General features: G+C 40.7%; 1 protein-coding gene across 2 annotated transcripts in view; it reads right to left on the bottom strand.

Moving 5' to 3' along the window:
* Positions 1-4,582: 4,582 nt before the first annotated feature.
* The window catches only part of COL14A1 (collagen type XIV alpha 1 chain), a 218,905-nt gene continuing 212,392 nt past the window's right edge, over positions 4,583-11,095 (bottom strand). The window contains exons 46-48 of one of the 2 annotated variants that reach the window (XM_014855292.3): positions 10,229-10,306; positions 8,403-8,558; positions 4,583-7,566 (exon numbers count right to left, since the gene is read on the bottom strand). In XM_014855292.3, the coding sequence (XP_014710778.1) occupies positions 7,535-7,566; positions 8,403-8,558; positions 10,229-10,306 (266 nt within the window). In that variant the 3' untranslated portion in view covers positions 4,583-7,534. The remainder of the gene's footprint in view (positions 7,567-8,402; positions 8,559-10,228; positions 10,307-11,095) is intronic. The other variant, XM_014855291.3, reaches the window with a different exon arrangement.

The raw sequence follows: 11,095 nt of genomic DNA, 5'->3' as shown, positions 1-11,095 counted from the left end.
CCATCTTTCTAAACATCAGTGACTCATTTTGCTTCACTCATTCCATGTTATTAATTATGATGATATATTAAAAAGGTAATAACTGTAGATGATTTTGTAAAATAGAACTTTACTATGAAGTCTTTCGTGATTTTCCTGTAAAGTACTAAGCTTCTGAGAGCACATACTTGTTGCAAAATAGTTTTTCAAACATAGAAATGTTAAAAATTAACATAAGAGAAATTAACACTTTAATTTTTTTATTTATTTTCTTTTTTTGAGGAAGATTAGCCCTGAGCTAACAACTGCCAATCCTCCTCTTTTTGCTGAGGAAGCCTGGCCCTGAGCTAACATCCGTGCCCATCTTCCTCTACTTTATACATAGGACGCCTACCACAGCATGGTGTGCCAAGCGGTGCCATGTCCGCACCAGGGATCTGAACTGGTGAACCCCGGGCTGGCGAGAAGCGGAACGTGCGAACTTAACCGCTGCGCCACCGGGCCAGCCCCCAACACTTTATTTTTAAAAGCAAAAGTTGCCCACAATACCTAGGAGGTGACCAGCGTTAATTATCTGGAGTTTATTCATCCCAATTTTTCACTATGGATAGATGAACAGAATAATAGATAAATGTGGTACTTACTGTTCTGCAACTTGCTTTTTGCATGTAATAAGAGATGTGCATATCTTGTCAGCCAAATTTCTTATCCAATCATTCAGTCTGATACATAATGTAAAACTATTGCACATTATTCATGTAGCTAATTTTTGTTACTGATAAAGTTATTCTAAAGAGTCTACAATAACTAGACTTTGCAGCAAAGGAATTCTCTGAACTCTGAGCTTGCCTAGCACAAATAAACCCTTTATATCATTGTTTCCAACGCGACATCAAATCAGAATGAAAAGTCACGATTTTTTTTAAAACCAAATATTTGGTTCATAACTTGAAAACCTCCATTTTACATTTCAACAGCCCTTCTTCTTGGGGCCAAGCCCAAAGAGAATAAGTCCTGCCTAGCTGTCATAGCCTAAATTAGTCACCCAAAATCATCCCACCCAGTCATGTCCTTCTTAATTCCCTATCTGCGGCTAATACTGCATTTACTCTAGAAAAAGCAAAAAACCTCAAAAGCCATCAGTCATCAGGTTCTGCCCATTGTACTTCCTCATCAGTTCTCAAAGCTGGCTCCTCCTCTTTCCTCACTGCACTGCTGTGGTCCGGGCCCTCATGTTGAACTATTGCAAAAGGCAGCACGGTCTTATAGGGAAGTGTTCCTGAGCTATGGGCAGAAACCAGTGAGAGTGAGAATCCCTTCTTTGCCTTTTCTGTGTATGCGTGTAGCCTTGGACATGTTACTTACCTTCCATGTTTGATCATTCATAAAGAAGGGAACATTTACCTTAACTTATGAAAATCATCTTAATATGAAGTGTCCAGAACAGAACCTAATACGTGGGAAATCTTCATTAAATGTCCTTTTCCTTCCTTGATTTTTCCCCACACCAGTCTCTCTTGTACATTGTATCAAAATTGTGCCTCCAAGTAATAAGCCCAATCAGGTTACTTATCTGCTTAAAGACACTCACTGACTTCCTATTGCCTTCAGGCAGAAATCTGAACATTTTTGCACTGGATAGATTTTCCACAATCTGGCCTAATTTACCTTAGCAGCCTCAATTTAGAGCAGGAAGTTAGGAAGCTCCTATGCCAGTGAATTCATCTTTTCTTCTCCAGCACCCCAGGACATGGCTGAACCCAAGGCAGATAGTCAGTAAAAGTTTGATAGATGGATGGATGCATGCATAGAGAGATGGACGAATACAGAACACAAGAATGAATAAATTTAAAGGAAGACAAGATTTAAATACCTCTTCCTCAAATTCTGAAATACTTAATAGATCTGAATTTGCAAGCTTTTATAGAAGCTGATCATTCGTTCCTACGCATTATTCCCGTCTCCCAAATGTTCTCTTTTATGTCTAGAGGAGACTCTGCCCACTGTAGACAGAGTTTGTGATCTGACTCAGATTATAAATGAACTGTGCTATGATGAGATGATTCTGCAAACATTTATTGAGCAGCTGTCAAGTGATAAGCACACTATGGACAGTCTGAGACTTCTTAAAGAATGTACACAAGTAATATGGGGGCACAGAGGTTAAAGAACTAACTAGAAAACAGTGTCATGGTTGTCAAGGTTGTCCAGGTGGTTGTGGGGAGGTTCAAGGGAAGCTTCAGACAGGAAGAGGAGCCTAAACTGAGTTCTGAAGGTTGAGTATGAATATAAGTGGGTCCTTAAAATGGGGGTGGAGCAGAGAAGAAGGGTTTTCCAAGTGGAAGAAAAAGTACATCAAACAGAGAGAAACATGAGAGAGCATGCATCAAGGCTTTTGCAACTCGTTCATTGTGGCTGTAGTTTGGACAATAGTTGGCTGAGAGACACATTTCAAAATAAAATAGGGAAAACCAGGTTGGAGAATTTGTGGAAACAAAAGTGAAAGAGGGATAAAAGAAAGTGGGAGGCTCTCCAGATGATCTCATTCATTCCTCTAGCCTTTAAATACTACCTACATGTGGACAACTCCTAAATTTATACCTCTGGCCGTGATGACTCTCCCAAGCTCCAACTCACCTATTTAACACCTTACACCCAGTTATCTCCTCAACTGAACTCTTACACCTCCCTGCCCCAAAGCTGTAATTCTCAGAAAGATAAATGTGGTTGCTTATGCCAGACACCTGGGTTATCCTGGATATGTTCCTCTTCTCATCTCCACTTCTAGTTAATTAACAAGTCCTGTCAATTCCACTAGCTTAGTTCCATCCTCCGCCACTAGACTATTACAATGGTGTAACTAATATTTTCTCATTCACCATGATCCCCTACAACTCATTCTCCACTGTGCAATGAGAATGATCTCAAAATAGTGTTCCTCAAGCTGTAGTCCATTGATCACTTGGTGAAAAAAAAAAAAAAGAATTCCCAGCCCAGACGACTGAAAGAGAATCTTCGGGGAATTCCTCAGAATCCATTTATCTGTACTTAATAAGGCCTATCTCTACCCATTTTTGCCATTAACATTTAAGAATCACCAATATGTGAGGCAGACTAGCCTAGAGTTTAAGAGTAGATGCCTTGAGCCAAATACCAGGTTTGAGGTCCAGCATTGTGTCCTTGGGCAAGGAACTTAACTTTTCTGTGCTTCTGTCTCCTCCCGAGGACAATTAGGATAATAGAGAAATAGCTCTCAGGTTGCTGTGATGATCAAATGAGTTAAATCATAAATGGTAGCTTTTATTCCTTCTCATCAACCTTCTGGTTCTCTTCTGCTTCCTAGCAAACGGGAAGATTGCACTTTTCTACCCCTGTGAAGTTAAATGGTCTCATGGAATATTCTCACACCAATGAAATGTGAGTGGAAGTAATGTGTGTCCTTCTGAAGGAAGCTGGGGGAGATGATTCCTCCACATCCTCTCTTCTGTTCACATGACAATCACGGAAGTACACGTTGATATGGAAGTGTCCAAGAGAGAAGCAGTGTGGAACATCGAGCGAAGACGTGGAGGACAACTGCCCTGCTCTCTTGTGTGAGCAAGAAATACATGTATATTGTGTTAAGCGCTTGAGACATTAGGGATTATTGTTGTCACAACATAGCCTAGCCCTACCTAACTGGTACAACGTTAAAGCCTTGGAGTAGGCCTGGACTAGAGTAACTGCTCAGTGACGGCTTCAGAAGAGAGGTTCAGCAACATGGCTCAATGGAAGAGCAATTTTCCCTTCACTAACTTAAAGCATACACAAGATCATATCACTCCTCTGCTGCAACCCCTCAATTGCTTCTCACGGAGTTTAAAATAAAATCTAAATCACTGTCTTGGTACACACAGCCTAATTTGTTCTGGTCTCCATCCTTCTGTTGTTCACTCTTCCCTTCACTCTCCTGCCATACTGGCCTTCTTTTAGTTCCTTGAACATGACAAGCACCTTCCTGACAAATGACCTTTGTACTTGACAAGATCTGGGCTTGAATTTTCCTCGCACGCCTTTTCTCATCTTCATGTCTCAACTTAAACATCAGCCCCTCCGAGAAGCCTTCTCTGTCCAGCCAGTTGAGAGCAGATGCTCCTGCACACCATCTTCAGACTCCTGTCTCAGTACTTTTCCTGTGCCTTTCACGACCTTCATCACAATTTGAAATTAATTTTGCTTCTTTGTTCATTTATTTCCTTTCTTTCTCCAGCACTAGAGAGGAAGCTCCATGAGGACAAGCCCACATCTCTCTTGTTCACGGTTTTATCCTCAGAACTAAAACAGTTCCTGGTACACAGCAAGATTAGTGATGGAAGGATGGGGTAGGGGAGAGGAGGAAGAAAAGAAAGGGAGAGAGATTTGTCCCGTACAGTCCTTCTCAATACAAAACACTATCCTAAAATGATTATTCCCAAGAGAAATTGAGAGTTTCTAACAAAAGTGATGAAAATTCTGAAGGGTAATGTCTTTTTTTATGAAATGATGCTTTTTACTTTCAGAAATAGTATAAACTATAAATTAAGATACAACTATATTCCTGCCAAAATAGATAAGTCAAGAAAAATGCAATTCAAAATCAGCTTTTATTACCAGGCAATGTATCATAAACGCAAAAGTCCTGAATCTGTTACACCTTTTATTTTGAACATTTCACTCAATAAAAGTCTGATGTACTGGGCCCAAGTGATGACACATTCTGAACTTAATGAAACCTTCCTGTAGCTTAATAAACAAATTTAGATCACCAAGTAAAACCAAAGTCAAGAGTGTTTGCACAACTCAAGAATGATGTGAATGGATTAGGACCCACAGTGGTTTCTACTTCACCAATTATAACAAACTTCAAGAGTCTTCTGAGTGACACGGTATTAGATTATGCATTTCCAAGGGCCAAACACTAAAACATACAGAATATCCTTCTCTCTACTCACTTGTTAGAAGACTAAGAAATCTGAGATACAAAGGTACGAAGTGACCAATGACATACCCCGGTCACTTAAGAGGAGTTTTCTCGGGTGATTCTGGGTCAGCCATCCTGACTAACCTTGGTGCAAGCTTTCCTCATCTGTCCTGCTTTCTACACGTGGAATCATACGCCGTAACTAATAGGGAACAGCTGTGGGTTATCTGCTCACTGTCTTCTTTCATTCCCACAAAGGCACCAAAAAACTCTTTGCCTGGATCCCCAAACGCACACAAGTAGAGCCTATTGTTTGAATCCTTTGGCTGGAAAGGTCTTAAACCAGATCTGCGTGGTGAGGGGAACCAACGAAGGTCAGAAGACCTTCCTGATCGAGGGAGAATCCAGCTTCTGGTTACAAATGACCCCGTCTCTACTTAAAACCAGCTGTTATGAGGGAGATGCTACAGGAAAAGGAGCATACATTAAGTTTATGGTTCTCTTTCATTCCTATTTTCAACAAGCAAAATAACAGAACCCAAATCTTTCCCAAATATCTAGATTTTTCCTTTGGGAGCAAAAGACAAATTACAGTTTAGAGATTAGTGTCTGTTAGATTCCACTTCATTTCCTCTCTAACCTTCTAGAGTTTTACAGGCTTTTCTTGATACCAGAAGATAGATGGGCTCCTCAGTCAACCACTGGCAAACACTTATTTAGCACCAGTCTTGTATTTTGTCTGCCATTGCTGTCTGGGGGGTGATAAGTGAATGATAAAATTCTACCAGCCTCTTAGGCCCACCTCAACTGCTTCTTCTCTTAGGCTTCCTACTATGCTCAGAATGAATGAATGAATGAGCTCCTGAATGAATGAAAGCTTGAATGCCTGTCTAAAGGAAGGCAATTGTTTTTCTGGTTAAAACTCAGCTAAGACTACAAAAGTTTAAGGTGATGTTTAGAAATGTGGTAAAAAGAATCCACGTATCTTGTTTTAAACTTTTATTTGCTTACAAAAGAGAATGGAAATAGGTTTGTAAAAACTTATCTGCATGTACAAAGTGATCCACGTAGACAAGGAGGGCGAGCCTTGGAATACTGCTAGATAAATCATTCATCGAGATTGGATCTCTTTGCATCAGAACCGGTGAAAAGTCATTTTTTAACATGTTGAAAACCACTGAAAAACATATATTCTTGGATTCTGGTCAAAGTAGTTAAGAAGGGATCTCAGAGTTGAACAGATCAATTAAACAAGAGGTAGTTTCTCCAATAATGTCCCTTTTTCTCTTCAGCAAGGCTATAGGGGATAGGGATAAATGGCATAATCTTTGAATCTTTTTAAATTCCTGCTCTGCTAGGCCCTCAGGTCCCTCGAATACAATCATACCTGTCTCGTTATATTTTGGGTCTTGAGATCATTTAACACAGAAAAGATTCCAGAGTTCAAATTTTTTGCCAATTTCTCTTTGAGCACTCTTCTCCAGAAAAACAAATAATCTGGCATGCCATTAAAATAACAGAGAGAAATCAATGCTATGGGGTCATAGATTAGGGGGATTTTTAAAAAATATAATTTTTTTGTTAATAATAACGGCAATGTTAAGAATATCCAAGGAGGAGATTTAGGCTGAGGAAACAGACCCCCCAAAGGTAGCATACAAACCACATAATGACATTCTTCTTGAATAAGTTTCCCTAAGAGTTTTTGCGGTAGATCTTCAAATTTCTCCTGAGGCTGTCAGATCCCGGAGCCCCATAGTTCCAAGCCTTCCAGCTCGTCTTGGACAGGGGTGAATTCCGGCTGATCGGGATGAGGAGCTAGAGAAGAAGAGTGGGGGTGGGGACTTGATGGGACCCAGGCATCATATATTGATATTCTCTCCTTATGTGGGTCCATGGAGACATGGATTTGGTCATGAAACGACAGAGATATCCTGCTTGGGTGGAAAGCAGTAGCAACCTTTACCCACCACGCCGCTTGCACCCTCCCCACGAGGTTTCAGATGGTTAGTAAAAGAAAAAAGTGATAGATACATCACAGAAATTGTTAGGAAACTAGAATCACAGGCAACTGCTTAAATATTATGTGTTTTATTTACAAAAGGAGCCCTGAAAATTCAGCAGAATTATGAAAGAAAAATAAATTTTAAAAACCCATCTCATGTTAGAAGTCCATCACCAGGGGACAGTCCAGGGGGGAGGTGATCACAGGACGAATGGAGAGGACGGTGGTCAGGCAGAAAGATGCCCATCAATTGTGTGGGGACAGGAAAGAGGAGAAGGCACATTTAAGTAACTATTACTGAGCCTTCACATAGGGAAGTTGGGGATAAATTCTTGGTCCACAATCATATACATATATCCAGGTTGTTACAGAGCAGTCGGTTTCTATTACAATTGACGCATGTGATTTGGTTAAGTTCCAGTACTATCATTGTATGTGTTTGGAGCAAGGAGGGCAAGAGATGTGACAGTGGGCAGGTAGGGAAGCAGGTGAGGCAGGGAAGCAAAGTGCCCATTGTTAGGGGCAGAGGCTGAGTGGTGGGGTGAACAGGACAGTTCTGTATCCATAGCCAATTGCCCAGGCCAATGTAATCAGAGTGGAGGAGTACCACTTCAGTGCTGGTAGTCATTGTAAGGGATCAGATCTTAATAAGAGACAGAGAGATTTGAGAGAACAGGGAGGGAAGAGATGAACAGAGAAAAACACATCAGCAAAACGTTGACCAGTTCCTCTGGCAAATAAGGTTAAATTTCTCCTAAAGCAGAAAATCTGAATTCTTTGACTAACAAGTTCATTTCCCCAAAGGAGTCTCTGAACCTCTCTCTTGATGCTTCCAAGAGTGACTATGTCAGAAGATGTTCCGTTGCACAACCCGCCAGCATGCAGAGGGCAGATGTTTTTAGGGAACATAATCTTTTCAGAATCTCAGTCTAGGAGTTAGTAATGAGGCAAGAACAGCATGACCACTTTTGTTTCTTCTTAAAATTATCCTTGATCACCTAAAATGCATGTGGTGGACAGGATATCACCCAAAAGAATCAAGAGGACCCTCTTAATTATGGAGGAAGTTCTAAGTCTGAGGTTTCCCCAAAATAAGAGTAAAATTTTATAGGACATCATGGCCACACCACAGCAGTAACACAGAATGAGAGGACCAAAAGAATGTTCAATCATGTCCCTCAATGACCAAATATGAGGTCAGAGGCCAAATCCGTGTGGATTGTCATTTGGAAGCAAGGAAGACTTACATGTGCTGTTATTTTGAATTTCCTCTTAAGGTTTTTAAAGGGGTAGCCTCTAGAGTAATTTGCACTTTATAGAAGATGCCTCGGGAAAATTTAAGGTAGTAAGGAGTTCACCCTCTGCTTCCCTCCCATAATCAGTCTACTTTTCATTATGGTACTAACCATATGGTCTACTCACCATTATGGTGCTAACCACAGTAAAACTGAGCAAAGCCCACAAGAGGCTGGCACTTACCTCCCACCCCGTAGGCAGAACATGAAGAGGGGTCGCAGTATCCTGGCTGGCCAGAAGGACCTTGTGGTCCAGGTACTCCCAGGTGACCTGGAGGGCCCCTTGGTCCAGGAGAGCCAGGGGGCCCAGGGCTTCCTGGCCGACTCTCCCCTGAAGGTCCTAAGAAGTATCCACAAATAAAAACAAGTTGGTCTTTTACCACCACAGGATGGGTTTTGAGACCACCAAGAAGCAAACTAACTCTCATGGTAAGCCACTTTACATATCTTGACAATTAGGGTCATCTGCCTCGGTCTACTCATTGAGTTCTTATTCCCAAACTAGATTCTCTGGACAGAGGATCATACTATAATCACACATTATCCTGGAGGTCAATGCTTTTAATTAGCTCAGGAAACTGGAAAGCAAAATGTATTCTGTTCCATCACCTCTTGGATATTAAAGGGAAAGGAGCATACCACTGTCAACCTTGTTTTCTTTATGGAGCTTCTGTTTCCCAGTGCAGTTCTTATGAATCCAATGTACAGGTGTGTGCACACACACAGGAACACACTCAGTCTCAATCGCATAACCTATACTGGTTTATGACCTCAGGTAATTGAAATAAATAAGTCTGAATCTGAAGAAATTATCCCAGCGGATAAAAATGAAAAGTCTGAAACCCAATATACTAATGAAAAATTTCTTTCGGCTAGCTTATATCAGTTGAGAATTTAGATTGAGTGAAAATGGGAGGAGGATTAAACTTTTTGTGAATTTAAGAAGTGTGTCAGGCTGGGTTTTTTCAGTTGGTGTGTTTGCTTTTAGGCCTGGAACCCAAGAGTGTTTAAAAGTCATTCTTCAACTAGACATGAAATTCTTCAACTAGAACTGAAATGAAAATTAGGAACAAGTATCACCTTATTTTGAAAAGTGTTGTGGCTCTCGATACATTCAGTTCCATTCAAGCAATATTCACCAACCATCCATTCTATGTAACACATCATGCTAGATCAGTTCCTCATACAACCTCTAATAACAGGAATATTTACACCAAAGTGAATCTATCACATTAGGAATCTCTCCTAGAAAAAGCATTTTCCAAAATCATTATTGGGTCGGACGGAAAAATCTGTAAAGCATTTGATTCAACATAGCTAAGACTGGGATTATAAATACACAATAAGATTGAAAACTTACACAATGCTAATAACGTGTCTGAACATCTGAAGACCATTCTAAAAGCACACAGCAATGTACACAGAACTCAAAATTTATGCAAAACTCATTCAGGAAGACTACCATGGTGGCAAAAGCTATTAGTGGTCATGAAATATTCATGTGTTCCTCTAGATTTCAAGCTTCCCTTGCAAAGATTAGTTGGGACTCTGATTAGTTCCAGCCAGTGAAGTGGGATTGAAAGTGACATATGTCATTCTGCATTTAAGAAGTTGAGAGCTGATGTGTCTCTGTTATCTTTCTCTGGGAGGTCTTTTGTTCCAAAATGGGGAGAGCCACTGGATTCACATCAAACTTTGTGTGAGTGTGAAATAAACCTTTGTTGTATCAAAACACTAAGCATTTGGGATTGATTTGTTTCAACAGCACAGCCTAGCCTACCCTAACTCATGCAACTAATAAGATCCCAGAATATACTGTAACTTTTAGGGCTTGTATATTGGGAGGATTTTTACTAACAAATTGGCCTTTCAAGAAAATGAATGAGAAATACAGTCATTCTAGTTAGATACAAAGAGGTCATACAGCCATTGTCCTTAACTGTGATATCCAGTGAATATAAAGATTTAGGATTTTCACCTCGCACTTTCCTGTTAGGTAGGAAGATTTACCTGCTGGCCCAGGGGGGCCTCTTGGACCTTGGGTTCCAATGCCTGGATTTCCTTTTTCTCCCTTGACACCAGTTAGACCTGTTTTTTAAAAAAAAAGGAAGAAGAAAGAAAAGAAAAAGTTCTCCTTAACATGAAATCTGGGTAGTTCCATTTTTCCGCGTTTCAAGAGGACCTCTCTGATGAAGACAGTGATGTGGGCACCTTTGGGTTATGGTTACCATGGGACTTTCAAGTTATACTCTGATACCGGTGATTTACACGCAATCATATACAGAGGGCTGGTTCTGTGTCTGAGCATGTCGTCTGTATTTGTAAGACTGCAAGTCTATCTTCCTCCTTCCTACTGAAGTGGTTCAGCCTGCCAGGAACTGGCCTGTGTCTGCACGCACCAGGCCATTCAACGTATGCAGTTGGCACTCCACAAGTAACACAATAGAAGTCACAAGTGAACACATCTAACATTTTCCTTTTGGTCCACCCTGTAATGTATCTGCAAAAGGCATGAATTATAATTAGGCAACAAAGTTCTGAAGAGCGTGAGTTTCCATTAAAAACTTGGAAGCTTCAGGAAAGTCTGTGTTTGATTTGGCTGATTCAGCCCCATAAAAATCTAAACGTATTCATGTTTCTTTTCCACCGAGCAGACTTCTTATTCCAAATAATTTACAGCACTATTAACAAACTATACATTTTCACAGGCAGAAAACAGAGAAACACATACTCTTGACACCTCATCATCCCAACAGTTTCTATCACAAGATCGCTGGACAGGTGAGAGTACTATATTGAGGCCCGACCAGTCCAAGAGGGAGTTGCATCAGACTGGGGTCTGGGTTACCCTGGCTCACATCACAGAAGGTCTCTGGT

Source organism: Equus asinus, chromosome 12 (assembly GCF_041296235.1).
Source record: "Equus asinus isolate D_3611 breed Donkey chromosome 12, EquAss-T2T_v2, whole genome shotgun sequence".
NCBI lineage: Eukaryota > Metazoa > Chordata > Mammalia > Perissodactyla > Equidae > Equus > Equus asinus.
This window is presented reverse-complemented; position numbering and strand designations above follow the sequence as displayed.